The following is a 20,783-nucleotide window of genomic DNA, read 5'->3' as shown; positions in this document are numbered from 1 at the left end:
CGTCAAATCATATATTTTGATTGATTCTTAGAAAAATACGATTTTTTTCGTGCTTGCAATAATAATATGGAACTTGGAACATGTTGAAAATTAACTTTATAAAAATACTAAAATAGAATGAAATATCAACAATACGATTAAATTCAACCATAAACAGATTTATTACTAACGTTAACTGTGAATCAATTTTTAGAAAAAAGTGATGTAGTGTGTGTACGAAATACGGATAATAGATTTATAGATACATATAATATTAAAACAAATCTATATTAAATGTGTCGTTATACATATAAGAAAATACCCACCGGCAATTTAACTTAACGAACCTAAGATACGTCAAAGAAGATACAAAAAATAAATATGCCTAACTAAGAGAAATTATACATATTCGGCTCGAGGGACCAAAAAAGCTGTGTGGGCCTGGGTATCCGGAAGCTATATCCAGAATGCTCCCTTCCCTCGGTGAAATCCCTAGTGAAAAACCTAATCCCCTCCCTAGCGCCATTAGGCCGGGATACCACCTACCATCTCAGGTTCGTGTGTCAAAGTCGAATCGACAATTGTCATCATTCTTTGATTGACACCGATTTAGCGCGAAGAATATTTCTTTAATTGCCTTCTAACTTTATCTCTGATTGTCAAATTGTGTTTAAGCTGATTCGGAAAGTGACAGAGTACTACTATATTGACGTATCTATGAAAACGTCAACAGTATTACAAAATAGCACCTCAAAAATTTATTTGCTACAATATAATTTTTATCGAAAAATAACAATAGCCAGTCAAAAATCACTAGAAATTGAAATAAATTGAAAAAAATGGGCCAAGTGACCAGCGTTATTGTTAGTAAAAAACCGTGTCACTCAACAGCAGAAAAGGCACAATGGAAATTCACAAATTGCCAAACACACGAGTCCCACTGTATATACTATTCACATATACATAAAATATGAAACTTTGTGACGTATTAATAATAATCGTCTCTTCAATTTTCGTAATTTCTTTAAGCTTTTCAGTTAGTGGTTATGTGCCTGTCATCTATAGTAGACTTTTTGGTTCGGACGTGTCGTTTCCTCGATGTTACGATGTTTGCCTTCAGCGTAGTAGCAAGTGCTCAAGGAAATCTATTGGTGATTCCATCCCAAGGAGACATTTTCATTTAGTAAGTTTAAGGACCGTCAGCACCGTGTCAAGTCACCGTGACCACGCTGTTAAGCACGCGAAACGTGGAAAAATTATGTAAAATAATTATAAGTTTATAATAATACATAACTTTAATCCAAAGAAAAAGTGTTTTCTTTAAATTTCCGTTCATTTAATCTCGTGGAAATTACGTATTATATTATATACGTTTAAAAGAAAGTATTGAAAAAACTCCTCAGAATATAATTAAAGCAAAAATCAAAACCGATGGTAACATCATACTATAGTGCTGTATATTCTTGCGACATAATTATTAACTGTACGGGATTATGAAACAGTTCTTTCAGAGGGCACGCGAGTGCGTTTTAAGCTGGTTTTTTATTCAATATAACTGTAATAACTAAAAATGAGGAGGAGTGCTGGCTTCAGCGTGCGACTCACACCCCCGAGGTCGTAGGGTCGATCCCTGGCTGGGCACCAATGGACTTTCTTTGTGCGCATTTAACATAAGCTCGAACGGTGAAGGAAAACATCGCGAGGAAACCGGTTTGCCGTAGACCCAAAAAGTCGACGGCGTGTGTCAGGCTGATCACCTACTTGCCTATTCGATTATCAAATAATCATGGAAAATATACGCAAATCTGAGGCCCAGACCTAAAAAGGTTGTAGCGCCATTGACTTATTTTATTTTTAATAACTAAAAATACGTATTACTATATAAGCTAATACTAAACTTTAAAATTGATGGCTTCGTCTGATAATTGGTAATAGTTTTCTTGTTTGCAAACTCGCTAGACGAGACTTCGAGTCGAGCTCTGAATTAAGTATTAATTAGCTTGTTACAACTAAGAACTAAGTTGGACTGTCTGGTCTATTTTAGAAGCATTAAGAAGTCGTGGAAGGAAACCTAAAAAGTTCGCAAACAAAAAGAAAGAAGCTTCGTTTTATATTTTTATAGTCAACAAGCGAAGTAAATTTTACTTGCTACGATGCTATTAAAATTAACAATTCTTTGAATAAAATTGAACATCAATGTTTCGTTTTTGCACCAAGCAAGCAGAAGAATACCCAGACCAAACTGGTGGCAAATATCACAATTTGGTATTTTTTTTAAAAAGGAGTTATTGCCTGCAAGAATAGACGAAACAAAATATCAATATAATGTGTCAAGCAGTGTTAATAGAACGTTTCAGCCTGTTGACGTCCACCGCTGGTCATCCTTTCCTCTAAATGTTCAGCACAACCGGTTCCCGAGGCTCTGCACCTTCACTCCACCCTCACCCATATTGCGGGAGGCCGTTCAACGCTGGCCGACTGGTCTTTGGTCTCTATTCCAGTACTTTTTTGCCCCATCTTCCAGCGAATCGGATAGCGGAAATCTAATAAAAAATCAATTAGAATTATTACAAAAACACTATGTTGTCTTAACAGGTGCCTCAAAATCATCAAAAAAGCATAACCAATGAAAAAAAATCACAGACGAAATAAAAAATTAACCAACTACTACAGGCACTAACAAATAATATAACTTTTGTCAGTTCAATTAACGAACCATAAAAGTCAGTACCTATGTAATTGGTTGACTAAAGTACAGCCAATCATCACCTTTTAAAACGGTTAGTACCTAGCTGTAGGCCCATGAAGTAACGGTGACGATGTCGCCATGTGATGTTTCCATCAAGCACAGCTGAAGCTGAAGAGCCCTATATAACAATTTTACTAAGATAAAGATACATTACAATCAAGTAACGATCAGGGAAACAGTGTAAAGCTAGTCGCAATATTAGAATGCCAGATTTTGGACTCTCTTTAAATCACGTGCGCAACTTCGTACAACTTTAGCACTTTCGTAAGCTAATCTTAAATCCAATACGTTTTTGACATATTGAGCGCTGTCTTAACGAGCTTACCCTTCGAGAATTTCAACAACCGGCAACTCAATCTCCACGCCACCGATGCAACTTGATTGGTGCGTCATTTAATGGATTTATTAAAAACAGTCTGCTAGGAGACATCATAGTTAAGCAAAACTTTAATTTTTTTAAAACAATCAGTGGCGCAATAACCTTTTTAGGTCTGGGCCTGATATTTCTGTATCTGTCTCAAGATCATTTATCAATCTAATAGTTAAGTAGGTGATCAGCCTTCTGTGACACACGCCGTCGACTTTTTGGGTCTAAGGCAAGCCGGCTTGCTCGCGATGTTTTCCTTCACCGTTTAAGAATGTTAAATGAAAGATAGTCCATTGGTGCACAGCCGGGGTTCAGACTTGGGGGGGGGTGATGAGATTCGCACGCTGAAACCACTAGGCCACATTGCTCAATTTAAATTAATACATAAACAAACTAAATTAAGTAAACACATTGCGTGAAATATTCCTTTGTAATATATGAATAATTAAAAACAATTGCAGTTGTTGTATTAAAAACACATATTTATAAAGAGAAAGATTGCGCTCTTGATACGTGAAATCAAGTAAGTAAGTAAGTAAGTAAGTAAGTAAGTAAGTAAGTATCACTTTTTCTCGTATCCTCTTTTACCTTCAGGAAAATATCTTCTCAGTCCTACAAACTCCAATTCTAATTAACCTATTTTCAGTATATAACAGCCCGACACTTGTGGTTAATTAGCACAGCCGGATAAATAAACAGTGACGTCACAGTGAACCGTGAGAGACGTGCGGTTAACCAACCAGACCTTACTGACTTGACAATAGACATACATACATTGTTTATATTTATGGAAAATTGTTAATATAGCGTACAGAAACACCAATCGCACTGACAGTAAAGGAAAAAATCTTGCCGTAGACCCAAAAAAATGGCGGCGTTCGTCAGGTGCAAGAGGCTGATCGCCTATTTGCTCTATTAGATTGAAAAATGATAGTGAAACAGATATAGACCACAGGCCAGTATCTAAAACCTACACCTATGGCCCTATAATCAAAACATGGCTGTACCATGTATGACTTAAAGTGTAGTTAAATAATCAACAACTCAAACAGGGAATGTGAATATAAAATGGTACTATTATTCTAAATAGATAGTATTAGTCACAGTTGCAGTCAAATTGCATTGCTATTTATATACAAAGTGCAAGTTTTCTCCCAATGGCCTCGTAAATATTCAGAGACAAAGTGAATTCTGATGAAGTTATCCTAACGCCACTAAATCACAGCTACAGTCGCTACTAACTACCACTAATAGTCCCCTCACAATGTTAGGAGAGACATAAACTTTACTCAGACAATCGCTAAGAGAATGTAATATTGCTTTGGAAATTTCTAAGAATTTTAGTTACGGGCATAACATAATGTCTACTATCATCAAATATATATTTTTTTAAATAAATTACCTCTTAATCCGCAATATTATAGAAAAGTGGTAAATTTGTGTTGGAAGACCTGGATAACCTGACAATCTTTGACTGACAAGTGGCTTACGAATATGAATTATTTATACTATGAATTTATAACGAACAAGCGGATCCGTTGTCCTGTACACATGTATTACATACAAACAATATACCTAATAATGTATTTACATTCTCGACAACTCTTGACCACACAAAAAATTTCATCAAAATCTGACCTGCCGTTTAGGTTTAATTACGAACACATGCACAGAAGATATATATATATATATATACCAGCTGTATATATAAAAAACCTAGATACCGACCGGCAGCGCCACCGGGCTGATTTGTGAATCTTAAACATGAAGGACACCACCCAAACGCATACAAAAAAAATCATTCAAATCGGTCCAGCCGATTTTTTACGATGAGTTCAGTGACATACACGAGTAGCTCCAGTAGAATTATATATAAAAAGGAGGGTTTACACTCCTAAACCCTCTCTGCGTCCTCTTTAAACTTTTCTTCGTTATGTTACTCTTTATTTTATAAGCCAGTATTAAATGCAAACATCTAGTACAGTATTCATTAGTGCGCACCTGTGTTCACTCACGCGCAAAGCCAACACTGTTACATAATTAAAACACAATTACGACAAAAATAACGCCTGATAAAAATATACACGCAATAAATGTTTACATTGTTTAGACGTGTATCTCTTAAAAACAACGTATGAAATCATTATTAGTCCCAGATTAGTAAATCCAACCAGGTTCATACGACACGCCAGGGCCCCATAAAACATTTGTTATGAGCTCAATTCTGACAACTCCCAAAACCTAGTAAATTAAATATGAACCCCAAATTAGTATGCTGTTAAGGTAATATACTCGTGTTTTTTGTATGCAAAACAGGTTAAAATTATACGAGCATAAATTTTGTATCAAATATGCGTGTGAGTTATAAAAGCAAAAATAATAGTTCGAAAATTTTACAGTGAGTAGGGCGTTTCTTTGAGTAATAAGTATTGATTGAAATAATCAAATCATCGTCAAATACCTCGTATTATGCTAAAATCTGACGCGAAGACAAGATAAAGGATTGTAATAATAATTATTATTAATTATTAACCTTTCATTTCCCCTTCCTGACCTTAATCAATCAAATCTTCAACTGCAGGCAGGCACGTATCAGAGATGTAAGTTTTTAGTCTGTTGTACTAAAGTCTAAAGTTTCCACTTTGAATCTATATTTAGTACTTCCTGAAACCGTAATTATATTCTATATTTTTTTTATGGGTTAAGGGGCAAACTAGCATGGAGGATGGCTAGGGATTAGTCACCACAGACCACGTACACAAATTTATCAATTAGTATATATTATTATAATTTATTAAATAAGCATTATTGTGTAAAAATACTTGTAAATAATCATTCATTTATCAAAAATTTATATCACAATTAAGAATATTATCGTATACGTCAGTCACATGAAACAAAATGGCCAGTGATAAGTAGAGTCTTCGGTTGTTTAATTAGTTTTTATCATGGAGTTTAATTTCTTTGATCTAAAAATATAATTTAAACGTAAAAAACTTGGAATTTGTTTACGTGAATTTTGGTAAAGGACTGGTGCAACGCCATCTTGCCTAGAGATGCGTTTTGGCGGCAACTTCAAATGATCAACATTATTTGACAATGACAATGACATTTGACAAAGCACAAAAGAATAAAAATTGTATAGGTAATGTTGTTACTGCATCTGAAATAGTTTTTAAAATCTTTTCAAATAGCCCATTGTTTATTATAAGTACACAAAAGTTTCAATCAAAGGCTGGCAAAGATACGAATATGCAGTACAGAATAGGTGATATTTTCATGGACCCGAGTACTATAAAATCAAAGTAAATAAATTCGTCCAAAATTAAAAGGGGAAATGGCATATAAGTCGAGTGCACTTCAACGACGCGGCGTTTCAATTAATGGAATTAATATTTTGCGATACTTTGATGGAAGCACTCGCGTGAAAAATTAATACACTTTTTCCGACGAAATAACTTTTAACATAGCTATCAGGTGATATAAAACATGCAACAATATTAAATCTTAAACGTTATATTTTTAGAAGATTGATCATAGAATAATTTCATAGGATATTTATTAGCAGTATGTGTGTTACGCGTTCAAAATCAAGAACTTGAATCTGAATCACTAAAACGAAACGATAGCGTGTTTGATTTTGATGTGTAAACAGAACCTCTAGACAACTACCAATCAATGCATCTTTCGTTTTACAACTTTCATCATCGGACGTCAAGGCAGAATGCGGAATTCTCCCTCGATGTCCGTCGTTCCACAACTGAGCATTTTTTTACTGACGTATTTCCAAATCAATTTGCCTAAGTGTCATTCAAGAAAAGAGCGTTGTAGAGTGTCCATGGGCAGCGGTATCGCTTAACACTCTGCCGATTTGCCCCGTTATATAAAAATGAAAGAAAGAAAAAATTGAGTATTTTCTCTCAAAATAAAGTACATAATAGCAAAAGCCTACGATATTAAACTATCAAGTACTCACAGGTGGAGCATAAATCGAAGAACAAGTATAGAGGCACTTTATAAGCTTCATATATCCGCAGTTATCCCGCCCGAGTCTGCTTATTTACAGCCCTCTTAAGACCATTGGTCTCGTGTTATTTTTATGGGACCTACTAATAAATGGCCTGAGATGTTCTTGGATAATTGTTTTTAAGGAAAATGTAGATAGAAAGTATAAAAGGTTCTTTACTTTTCGTAAAAATGAACTAAAACAGTGGGACCGCATACGACCGTCATGGAACACTGAACAGTTTTCATAGCCCGCAGTTTAGGCGACTTTTTCGTGGTAATTTCGGCGGGAATTGAACGGGGGTTTGACCTTATATTATTTCTTTTGTTAATAACTACTCCGATCAAAATAACAAGACAATTACATTGTTATTAGTATGTGGAGGTAAGTTCACATAGAGCAACTTAGACTCATTGTATTCTTGACTCTAAATTGTTTAATTACTTAATATAGAAAGAGAAATGGGCCGCACAATATGTTGCGCTAACTTGAACACGGTTGGACCAATTTGAGTAATTTTTTAATGAGGGCCTCATAGCCTAGCGGTCTTTGTATGTGACTGCTGTGGTGAGGGGTACTGGGTTCGATTCCCGGTTCGAGTGCAAGTTTTAAATTTGTTCTCGGCCTTTGGTAGGGTTGTACGGTACCGGGCGAGTGCTTAAACCGTACATGGAGGGCACGGTCGAATTTCTATAGTATGCAGTGGGCATCGAACTATAGAAAGGAGACTGTGTAGGTTTAGAATGTAGCAAATACGTTCTAGGCCGAGAATGGAAATTACAAGTGGTCAGTAATTCAACATTCCTTTAAAAACCTGGGTTGAATGCCTAGTGCGACCCCCGGGGGACTCAATGCGGTGCCAGACGTCATTCATTCAGAATGAATGTGTCCGGCATAGCAGGCGATATGGAGGGCTCAGGAGGAAATTTTAGTGGGTCGGGTTTCTCCCCTCTGATTAGCAGAGGGATAAGAGTTAACCATCCCCACAGTCCCCGCGATAGCGACTGCATGCGCTCGCGGGCCTGCAGCTGTGCATTTTTACCTCCTTCATAAAAAATAAAAAAAAAAAAAAATTTTAATGAAGAGAAAAATAAGATTGTTTTTTTTAGTACTTAGGTTTTTATTCTGCAATATTAAAGTCCATATGCGTTAGCATAATAAAACATTCTATATGTTGCTAAAATATGGCCTGAGGAAAATAATCATATCAAGGCGAAATAAAGTACGCGGAGGCAGGTCGTTATAATAAAAATAAATTCATTTTTAAATCAACATAGGTGAATCTCAACCTTCAGTCTAATACAATTTTAAATTATTTAGTTTGATTACTTTTGTATTAAATTCTTATTTTTCACCGTCCTTATAGAAATAATTACTGTATTTACTCAATACACAGCCGTCATTTCAATTGAACACCTAGTACAATATCGTACAATAAGCATTCAATCACTTGTTTGTTTACGAAGTGCAAAATTCACAGGAGCATTGTCTATGAGCGCGCTGCAATAATTGACACAGGCGCGCGTAAAAATAAATGAAACAATTTGCAACGCCGTTTGTTGGCAATTGAAACTGTCCGAATTTATACGTAGCTGTTAAGTTTTGGCAGTGTTTTTGTTCAATTTCGAATGATCTACACAGGTCTTGGCTCTCGGGGACTTAATTACGAGTCGAACTAAGTTTTCTATAGCAGAAATGTAATATGTGAGACTTGGATATGAAAAGATAAGAAAACAACTGAAACAATTGCTAGGCCGGAGTTTTTTTTGAGATTTCATATGTAGATTTAACGGCCAGTGTGAGGACACTAGACATCGAGGCTGATGCCCTACTCGGATCGGGCCAGTTAAGGCGCTTACAGATCTTAATAACTTAGCAGCGATAAGTACAGGGAAAAAAACAAAATTATGATGATTAAGCACATAGGTGTTTATAGCTGTATCTTAATTTTATTTTTTTTTACCTATATAGTAGCACTCTTTTAAATGATATAAAAAAATCAAACACACCACTACACGCACCACTCGTCGAGCGAGTTTGCTTATCTTGCCGAAGCCGCGCACACATTATTTGAAGAGGTCGATTAAGTATGAGGTCATTTCATCAATTAACGTCTAATATTCGTAATATTAGCGCCAGATTTAACTAGTTCAAAAGGGCATTAAAGATACAAGAGGCAAAATATATTAGTAGACTGAAGTTGGGAAGGCTGCTGGTGAATTGTATCTCGTTCGTATATACATATTATGTTTCTCATGTAAATACAATACATTTTTTGTAATGAGATCTAAAGTTCTTTAAACATTAAAGTGTGTGGTGATAAAAACACGATGTTCAGGAATCACGAGCGTGAAGTCGATTTTAAAAGCTGATCGGCTTCTAAAGCCTCATAAAAGAGTTAAATGATATAAAATGGTAAACCGTAATACTTTATGACAAAAGCTATGTGCTAGTAATTTATTTATACTTCCTTCATTACATTTTCATTAACAATGTTTTAATTAAAATAAATAATAGTTTTGAGGTTAAAACTTATTGTATAGATTTAATACGAATAATGAAATATTAGGTTTACTAAGAGACTGGTTAATGGAGTTGTTCGGATTACCTAAATCTGAGTTTCATCAGCGGTATCACCTACACGTCAGTCCGCAACTGATTTTTAAATCAGTTTTTCCCGTGCACCACCACCACAAAGATGGATTCGATTTATACGAACCAATTCCACTTAGATTATTTAAAAAAAAGCGTATTAATTCTTAAAGGGCCTGCAAGCCCTCTGGCAATTTGAGTGTCTATTAGCGGCGGTATCATTTAACATCTGGTGAAAAAAAATACTTTACATGTTTAAACTTTAATTCAATCACTAATTAATTTTTACTTAACTACCCATTACAATATAATCTGTGAGTATTGTTCAAGTGTGAAATGATAATAAATTATTTTTCTTTAAATGAAATGAATGATTAAAAATCGGCAGAACAGTCGCCACCTCGATATATCTTATAAAGAAATTTATACATTTAAAAAACAAGTGGGTTTTACGTACCAATAAATTGATCTGTAAAATAACAAATATGACAAAATAGCTTGCTAAATCGATAAAAGAACCATTCAGAATAAACCAAAAGCAGTGTTTTCATTAATAATTTCAAGGTATACTTTTCTCTTACTAATTTGAACTTTTATGTATACGCGCTACTTGTGATAGCAGGTGACGACTTTGTAAAATACCTAATCTAATTTTCTGTAATAAATGCCGTAAGGAGCCTCCTTGTGAACCTCTTCCGGTTTTGGTTTCGGCACATAGGGGTTCTTCAGCGGATCAGCATTCAATCTGAAAAACAAATAGGTTTTAAAAATGCTGGCAAGCGCTAGGTTTTAACACTGGTGCCGGCTATGCATCCTGCGAATCAGAACTTCAGGATGACACAGAAATGAATGTAATAAATTAAAGTATATAATACCCATATGTCATAAATTGAATTCTTAATACTTGACGCTATATTCACAAGTGATTTAACACACCACTTATTAAATAATTTATTTTAATTACAAGTAGCTTATAAACACTAATTCTACTTTTATACAATTTGTATTTACAATATTTTTTTATACACTTTGTATTATAGAATATTAAGACAACATAATAGATTCAATACTAATTATAAAAAAAAATCCAATCTATGTATCCAATTTTATACAGTTGATCTAGAAAGAATTTATACCTATAGTGGTCAATCGCCTGCGAGCAATCAACGTTATACCACCAGTCACAAGCGAACTTAGCTTGGTCAAAGAGAGTCCCATTAGTGCACAGGAAGGAGGCTCCCTGGTGACCCTCCCTACCATCATGGCAAACGTGGTACGCCTGAAATAAACATAGTTTATTAATAAACCTTTATTAATAGCTCAAGATATTTATACATAAATCTATTTTTACGTATTTGTTCAATTACAAAAATACTTAAATAATTTGAAAGGCAACTTCCAACGCGACTTCCAAGCCTTGAGAGTCAAAATAAAAAATGTCGAGTGCAAGTTTAAGACTATAAATAATAGACTTAGACTTAAAGATAAAACAAATATATAAGATTATATATTTTTGCATAATCTAAATTCCTAAACAATAAAAATGTATACAGTTAAAGGTACAGTATGGTTATGATTAGAATTAAACTGTATCAAATTCAAAATCATTTATTAATTTTGGTAACACAATTTACACTTATGAACGTCAATAAAGAAGTACGTATGTTCACGTGACGAATGACAGTTAAACATTTGAAGATTTTTGCTGTAGAAAATTAACATAAATTATACATACATATTGTATTGAATATGTTTCCTTAATCAAGAAGGCCGATCACCAATTGATGTTAGGATAATTGATAACGAAGAGATTGAGTCGACAAGCAAATATCATGAGAAAATTGAACTTTTCCACTTCGAGCTCTCGTAATCAAACAGTAACTCAGTATTTCGATATTGCAATCATAAATTTTCCATTTAAATAAAATTCATGTATTTTTCAGCTTAATAGAATTTTATTGACTGGACTTCAAAAGAAAACTTAAATTCAAGTACGCAACAATTCGATTTGAAATTTATAATTAAAATTTCAATAACCTCGCCAATCAAATGCTTAGGTTTATTTGACGGAAATTGTTGGTTTTATGTATGTAATAATATACAACGGCAAAAATTCAAAAGTAAATGTTGTGTATTAGTGTATAATTATTCTCTTATTGACAAAAAAAACGTTCAGGACTATATGCAATAGCAATTGTACTTACATTGCTTCAATAACACGACTTTTTTAGTGCTTTTCAATACTCAGTCAGAGAAGTTCCTCCGACTATTAAAGAATAGATTTCGCAAATATATAGCATAAACAAAAAAAAAATTTTTTAAGATTCGTTGAAAATTTTAAAGTGGCATGTAGGAGTAGTAATATAACAGTCATTCGGCTTATAGAAAATCCACTATTGCACAGCAGTTGGTCAAACGAAGATTTAAGAACTGCACAGTTGCGTTTTATATTAAATTAGTTGTGTATAATTTAATTACAGACATTTATGTGTGCCTTAAGCATTTTAGTATAGCTCTCTACATCAAAGGCCGTTGTTTCCAAATTCTCTCTAATTACGAAGCTTTTCACAAATTGGACAACCCCTTCAGATTCGTTTGTGATTTTTTATATATAATTCAGTCGTAATTGTACAAAGGCAAGGCTCTATAATTACAACTGTGGTCGTATCTTTTGCTTCATTTACGGTCTAAAATTGACACAATTTTGGAACAGAATTATCTAGTACTATACTACATTCTTACAATAGTATAGTGGGGCTTTCTTTTATAAAACAACTGCTTGTTTCTCAGGCTCACCTGATGTTAAGTGATACCACACCACTCACTTTTAAGAATAAGTATTTTTTTTCTCGAAGGACCCTAAGTCGAATTGATTCGGAAATACTTCACTGGACAGCTGGTTCCACATAGTGGTGGTGCGCGGCAAAAACTGCCTTTAAAAACGCTGAGTTGTGAAACGACAGACTTCGAGGTGATACGGGTGGAATTCAGAACGTGCCATGATGAAACTCAGCTGCAAGTATGAATCCGAACAACTCCTCTAAACACTCTCCATTTGTCTCAGATTTTTGACTTTTACTAATCATTTACAGGCAATGTATCAGTCCTATGGGGTCGAAACGTTTTAATTGCGTACGTCGAAAATCCTTTCGTGCATAAAAAATATTGAAACTACCCTAAACTAAACCTCTGTTCCAGAGAGAAGCCCGTTGATTTGGTCCGGTATAATGTCAGTATAGTAATTATAATTCAAGTAATTCTATTTCATTGTTAAAGCTCGAAATACTACCTTAAGGTTGAGAAAAGCTGTGCTCCACTTGAAAAGCTTGGTGTATCCAGACACTTATCGCAATATCCATCAAACATTCATTTAAAATCCTCACCTGACATCCAGTCTCCACATTAGCGTACATTCCAGGGTGAACGGGTACATGGGCGCAGGAGAAGCTCGTCTCAGGGACCTGGTGGTAAATTGGATAGTCCACGCCAGGAACGCCTGGTACATTCCGGAGGTCTTGAGGCTTCTCGTGCTCCCTGAGAGGTTTCTTGTACACCTGTTGGTACACTGGGTAATCTTCGTATTGCTATAGAAAAGAAGAATATTATAAATTTAAACAGAGAAAATCAGAAACATTCGAATGTTTCTATATTAAATATTATTGACCAGTACTCGTAAGTAATGTCGTTTACAGAAGCATAATTCAAAGCATTATATGCCACCCTAAGTAGCTTATAAGATGGACCTAAGCCAGCTTTTAATCTAGAATTTGCATGAAGACCCATAACTCCATAATGGGACATGAGACATACACTTCGGATTATTTATCGTTCTTTCTATAGACAAGTAGGCAGTTAAAATTGTCGCCTGATAGATGGTCGATTACACATACACGTTTTTCTTATTCGTATGAGCAAATATTATATTACGCAAAATAAATAATTATATTTCTTTTAATTGTGCCGAAAGCTCCCGGAATTCATCAAGTTTAAAATAGTATGTTAACATGAGATATACACTACTGATAATTTTAATAGAAAAAATACTATGAACCAATTATAATTGGTGTGTCCGTAACAATCTACCACCACTGTATAGTAAATTCGACCCAATTTCAACGCAATAAATCACATAATCCATTGTGTTACGTGTAGTGAAATGTCACGATTACGTCAGCGCATTGACCCAACTCAAGTGAAAGGTTTGTTAAAAAGTTAAATCATATAAGCGGCCTTGACTGAGATATTTATTGAGTGAATTAGGATAATATTCAGAGTCGATACTTAACGCTAAGTGTGATTTCTTCAAAAAAGTTTGGAGAACTAATAGCATCCAACAATTTTCCACATTTGGCCCCCACCCACTTTTCTGTTCTCAGACCGCAAAAGAAAGCTCGCTCTTGCGCTGATGAAGAGTTAATAATCGAAAATGAAGCCTATTCTGAGACTTAAGACAAATCTTACTACAAAAATGGTATCGAAAAATTGTATCACCGCTATTGTTGGAAATTTCTCGAAGGAAACATTGAATAATGAAATCAGAAAAAAGATTTTTTGAAGAACTTTTCAGCCCACCGATACGTATATAAGAATCCCGCCATTAGATTGAACGTCATACCCATTGAAATGGTTTTAGTTGAACCCATTAAATGAAAATTCAAAATTATATTATTTTAAATATACAACTTTTATTTGACTTTGTCAATAACAATTTTAACTTTCCTCAAAAATATACAATGATTTAACTAATCCAAATTGGATAAAGGTTAACTTTAATATTATTTATAATAACCGCAACCACATGTTCGTGTAACCCAATTAACCACCTGTTTATTACCGAATGGCAAAATTTTATAATTATTGGTATCAATTACGTAATGAAGAATTTAGTCGTTCTATCGGAATTATTTATGCAACATACAAAATTTTTTCAAAGAACTTGGGCATTTTGGGTATTGTTTGATGATATTATTCATCGTATTTAGTTAGACTCAAATAAAGTCGAAGTCGATCCAATTGAAAATACAATTTTTTAATTACCACAGGGTGTAAAAGGAAGCTTATCTTCCCAAAGTAAAATTCTCATACGCAGTTAAATAATATGAGAACTTAATGGAAAACCACACTTTATCGAAAATATTTATTAAGTTATCGTTATCAAGGTTCTCTCTTGAAAAGATTGGTCTATAACTATACTACAGTTTCACATACCATAACCATTATAAGGGGAATAATTTGAAGTCCTGCATTTATAATTCATTGAACTGTCTTAATAAAACAATGTATATATACAAAATACAGTTCTAGGGTTAAATAAATGTGACATAAACTTAGGAAAAACTGACGTGATAAGTTAGTATAGTAAGATAAGTTTTATTACCTGTACGATTAATATAATATGTTTTAAGATTAAGAAAACACTTTTTAAACGGATTAATACTATGCATTATTATTATAAACTTATAATTATTATTTATTAGTCGCCGTGACCACGCACGCTGTGTACGCGAAACGTCGGAAAAATTTAAAATTATGTAAATAATTAGCTAAGATAAAAGCTATAGCTTTAATCCGTTTAAAAATATGTAATAAAAGCTATGTTAACAAAAGACAATACTATCTTTTAAGATACCTAGCAATCAGGACCGTTCGATAATCGTTGTAATTAATTATACAAAGTATAAAAGAAAATATATTTTGGTTGTATTTTTATTAGATGTATAATTTTATTATTTATTGTTCGCACCAAGAAATTACAGAAAATACACAATGTCAGTCTGATATTTCAAAATGGCGACGGTAGTACCAAACTACCAAAGTATGTGGCACTGTAGCTCTAAATCTTGGAAATTCTCATCTCAAATGACTTTTACTGTATAGTTGTTCTTTATTTTGTCTAAATCATGTTCACTTAATACATACAAACTATAATTGTAATAATTGCTTTGAAATTCTTTGTAAACATGTCCCTTTAGTCCTACATTACAAAAAAGGACCATTCAAGTGAGAGGCAGTCAGGGACGACGAGCGCTTGCGCAGTTTGGCCAAGCGTAATTTCTTCACCTAAGAAAATTATACTTAGTTACTGTTATTAGATTAATTTGTTTGTGAAATAATAACTCAAATTGCGAATAACCTGAGGAACTTCTTGGAATAAGTACTGGCTTTGACTTGCGAAAATTCGACCAGCTTGTAAAAGGTGGACTAAATTTATAACATTACAATTAAGATTATTCTTTGGGTAAATGCAATAGTAAGTGGTTGTATTCAACCTGTTAAGTTGCGCAGAAACAAGAGGTATCAATGACTTTGATCCCTGCAAAAGTCTGGTCTCAATTTATTTTCGTATCTTTTTGTCTGTATTAATCGTTGAAAAACAACGAATGTATTATAGTAGTATCTACCAATAGATAACTCTTTAGAACCCTTATAATAAAAACTCTTAAAGACCAAAAATACCACATTACAAAGCGGTGTTATCTAGACAATTGCAACAAATTATGTTACAAAACCGACTCATAAACTTAGTGCAGACTCATACAAAGAGCAAACACCAAGTTTTAACTTAAGAATTTTATTACTTTCTCAGCCACCTCCTTTTGTTTTGAGCAAATATGTTATTTCTTAAAAATATTGTTTCGTTTTCTGAAACTTTATACTTTTGGCAATGAGTGGGGTTTGTTACGGAAGTCTGCATAGTTTGCTCTAGCTTTACTTTGGACATGGATAAGTAATTTCTCCATTGGACAATAGCTAACATAACTAATATATAACTTAACTTTTATTAAAAAATAAGTCGACATTAAACATTCACTAGGATAATCGCATTGTAAGTGTTAATTGCGAATGAACTACATTTTGAGGAATGGAGAAACAAAAGCCGTTAACACACAAGCAAATAATTTGTAAGTTCAGCCTTACAGTTAATCTCATCACAGATTTCCAATAAATTTTTCAGTATATTCGTGAAAAATAAAATTTGTTGACGTTAGCTAAACGACAACCCTTTTGTGATAAAAGCCTTTTATCTGCCAAAAAGGCTCTCTAAATATAAAGTAAATTATGTAAATATCAACATGTTTTTCGACGATGTAAGGAAAATTAACATTTCATAGAAATGTTGTATGTATGTATAATTCAATTTTTCAATTAGAAAATGTACTATGAGTATTATTGTAGCAACTATCTCGCAGGATTAATTTGCATATTGATGCCTCGTTTTAGTTTGTTTTTCAATTTAATTAATAATGGTGAATCGCAACCTCAAATGCGTTAGTCGCATTTCTGACTTTTTTCCACGGGTTAGCCTTTTAAAGAAGTGGGTCAGGCCACTATTTAAGGTGGATACATGTCGCTATTATGGATCTAAGCCAAACCTTAGAAAGTATACTATATATATAAATTTTTCTTCAAACTTTTTTTTGCAGGGACATTGTCGGAAGTCTCGCGAGAGCGTTGCCGACCTTTTAAGAATGAAACATTAAGTGCGAATATAAAAACCCCATTCATGCCAAGGATTCAACAGCATGACATCAAGGACCAGCCACAAGTTATTGCTTTATGTTATGAGTAATCGGGCTCCGACTTTTACTTTAGCAAAACATTAATAATTGAATAACAAATAAAAATAAATAAATCATTGATGCTACAAAGTTTATTGGTGCACAGCCGGGGATCGAATCTAAGACCTCATCAATGACAATCGCACGCTGAAACTAATAGCCCAGCACTACTCTCATTTAGGTATAACATGACATGAATATATATATATACTATTTAAAGTTAATTCTTTTGAAATTTAATCATCAAAATATTTGAATGAGCCTATCTTAACTTCAAAACTAGCCGGAAATTGGCGATAAACCGGAAATTAACTGTGCAATAAATTAGGAAACGATAAAGATCTCTTAATTTTTCAAGTTCGGAAGTTCAATTCGCGAAGTTTCGATGTAATCGGTGTTAGGAACAAAATTATTGCAATAACCATACTCGCTACGTCACACGCTCTAAACTACGACCTTTCACATTTGTTTGATATGCATTACTTGCTTACTATGAATTTTTTGTTAAATAAATATTGGACTTAACCAGAGACTTTTACATTTGCACTGTGTGTAAAAGTCTGTGTGTTTCTTCTCATACGTGACTACACAAATACAACTTTATGTAACTGCGTTTGCTTAGGACTAATCTCTCTTCAATGTACGAAATTATGTCAGTGTACATAACGAAAAATAAGATTTAAATGTATAAATTCTACCATTTAATTTTTATACCAAAAGATAACTAGAAATATTACGTATTTTAAACGAATAAATTTTACCTTATCTCGCGTTTTTTGTTACCTAATGCCCATCCTTGCCTATTTTAGTAGACAGTCAAAAAACGCAATGTACAGTAACCAATAAAGATATCCCAAAGCCAGCCGCAAACTGACCCGCGCATCTAAGCCGCGATCATAAGGGAGCAGTAACTTTTGCAATTTTCTTTCCCTACGGCCCTCACTCCTTCAAAAGCGAATTACCGTTGGTTAAATTTACTCTCATTTTCGTTTGCGTCTGCTTTTTAGTTTTATTTCTTTGATCAAGCTCTTCAAAGTGTAAATTGTTTGAAAGTCGGCGCGCCAAATTGGTATTCAGGGGCAATCTCACAGATTCTCACCTTTCTGGCTTTTTTCTTATGGAGTCGGTTTGTTTCTGTCAAACTGAATTGAAATTTTAATTAGAGTTAGGAGTTTACAAAATTAAAGATGACTCAACCGGGCATAATAATATAACGTAAAACTAGTTCATATAATATAATATTACTATTTAGTTGAGGCCGTTTCAGCGAAAAGGAATCAGTCATCCACGTAGTTCTGGAATGCGAGGCTGAGGTTAACCAACATATAGAAATCCTCGGAGCCGTGAGAAGCCTGTGAAATGTTCAAGAGTCTTCGGTGCTTCTGGAACAGCTAGGCTGGCTTAGTTAGCCAGGACTTTTAAGCACAACAGGCCTAGTGAGAGTCTAAGTGAAACAGAGTCTACCAACCATTAACCTGTTTTTTAGTACTATTTAGTTATCCAAAAGGCATTTTAACATTTTAATTCGTTGTAAATAATTTTCGTCAACAGATACTTGCGTAGATAAAATACTAAAGTATAGGAGTCGTAGATAAAAACGGTATTAACAACATTAAATACATATTTATAACAGTATACAAATATCAGCACTAACAGGCACAATTTTTTTAATATTTTTAAAACATTCCCAAAGAAATCGAATTAAAGACCACCATCATCCTTGAACCAAATGTCTCATGGCAGAAGCATATAATACCACACAAATTCACCCATATTTAAGTGAAAAATGGCCACATTCTGCGTCATATCGAGTTAATGGCTTATAAAAGGAGCTCAGAATTTTCACGGTAACCCCAGAGTAAATGGTTTGTATAAGGTGCATTTGGTGGCATTACCCGAGATTATCCGATGGAGATTTTTAATGTATTTATTAATAATTGAAAAATATAAAACTATTTTTATTTATAAACATTTTCACAACTGACAACAGCCAGCAACCAGCTGCCCACTGAAGTTCTTCCGAACCAATTCGATTTAGGGTCCGTCAAGGTACGAGCGTATCAATTCCTAAAAAACTGTTAACGTACTTGCGAGCTTTCTGGTAGTGTGAGTGTCCATGAGCTATCACAGAAGCTGGCTGAACTCACATGAATTATTTATAATTAATTTAGGTATTATGTTTTCTTGTTTTGTTTATATTATGTTTTTAGTTAAATTTTTATTTTAATAAGTTTTCTATGGTATTAGTATTAAGTTACTGTAAAATAGGAAATAAAACAAATTAGATGAACCTCCTGACAATTAGCCCCCGGTACTATTAAAAAATAATGGGAGGAAGTCATATTCATATTGATTACTTCCTTAAGTTCCAGTGTTATCACCTTCTGTGCCAGACACAAGACGCAAATTTTCGGTCAGTTTTCTCACGTTTCTCCAGCACATAAATAATAATTTAATTACAGCTGTATGCCTAACTTGCTCTGTTTTTAACAACTTACTTGTAAATACGCCGCATCAGACACGAGGCCACAGAGCAGAGCACCCGTCAGGGCCCGCAACACAGCTTTTCCCATATCCCCACACATTGTAATTGCTTTACACCGATACTACTTAACTGCTCAATAGGTTAAAGCCAACTGGTAGAACGCAGTTGTTAAAGCAGCGATGGAAGGGTGAAAGGCAAATTAATTTTCGTAATACCAAGTTTTCGTGGGGCTATGCTAGTCTTTCGAAAATATAAATTTTTAAGTATTCCTGTTTAGTCGAAGACATTAGAGAACATATCTGCAACGTATGTCTTTAATATTTTCATGGTATATAAAAAATTAAGGAGTTTGTATAAAAATAGAAAAAATCATTTTTTAGTTACCATAACAATCGAATTTATTTATTCATTACACTTCGTTGCATTACAATATAAAAATTAAACATAATTAAACTAAAAGGAGGGCAACTGGCGGCCTTATCGCTTTCGAGCGATCTCTTTCAGGCAACCACAGTGAAAAAAATTATTAAATTAGATAAGGTTGCCTACCTTGCAAGAGTGCAAAAATACATATTACATATAGTTGTTACTAAACAGGAACAATAAAAAACAAACTAAACTACAAAAGAATACATGAAAAATAAAAAGTATAAATGTCTTCAACATGAGACTGATAAGTCTCACGTCAGTTAGTAGTTAGTAAGAAAGTTAGGGATACGATGTGGACAGGTAATGTTTGTACAAAAGAAATTGAAAGGAAGATAGAGAAGGAGCGAAGCAAATAGGGACGGGAAGTGAATTCCATAGCCCAAGTGCAGACCTTAAAGGATTCGCCAAGAAAGTAAATGAACAGTATTTAAAAGTCAAAGTCAAAAATCATTTATTCATATACATTCACTTATGGACGTCAAAAAAAGAAATATTTATTAAATGCTTCCAATTTTACATTTACTGCCAGTTCTCAAATCAAGGGCGTAGAACGGAAGAGAAGAACAATAAACTCTCCCCCACTCTTTTTAATCGCCAACATTTTTTTGTATTACACA

At 33.9% G+C, this 20,783-nt stretch overlaps 1 protein-coding gene across 1 annotated transcript; it reads right to left on the bottom strand.

The window, feature by feature from the left end:
• Positions 1-10,026: 10,026 nt before the first annotated feature.
• LOC123712200 (U-scoloptoxin(01)-Cw1a-like) lies at positions 10,027-19,837 on the bottom strand. Its single transcript, XM_045665198.1, has 4 exons — positions 19,751-19,837; positions 13,077-13,277; positions 10,830-10,972; positions 10,027-10,438 (listed from the first exon to the last, which is right to left on the bottom strand). The coding sequence occupies exons 1-4, from the start codon at positions 19,835-19,837 to the stop codon at positions 10,336-10,338; spliced, it is 534 nt and encodes a 177-aa protein (XP_045521154.1). The 3' UTR covers positions 10,027-10,335.
• Between the last annotated feature and the right edge of the window lie 946 nt (positions 19,838-20,783).

Source organism: Pieris brassicae, chromosome 7 (assembly GCF_905147105.1).
Source record: "Pieris brassicae chromosome 7, ilPieBrab1.1, whole genome shotgun sequence".
Classification (NCBI taxonomy): domain Eukaryota; kingdom Metazoa; phylum Arthropoda; class Insecta; order Lepidoptera; family Pieridae; genus Pieris; species Pieris brassicae.
This window is presented reverse-complemented; position numbering and strand designations above follow the sequence as displayed.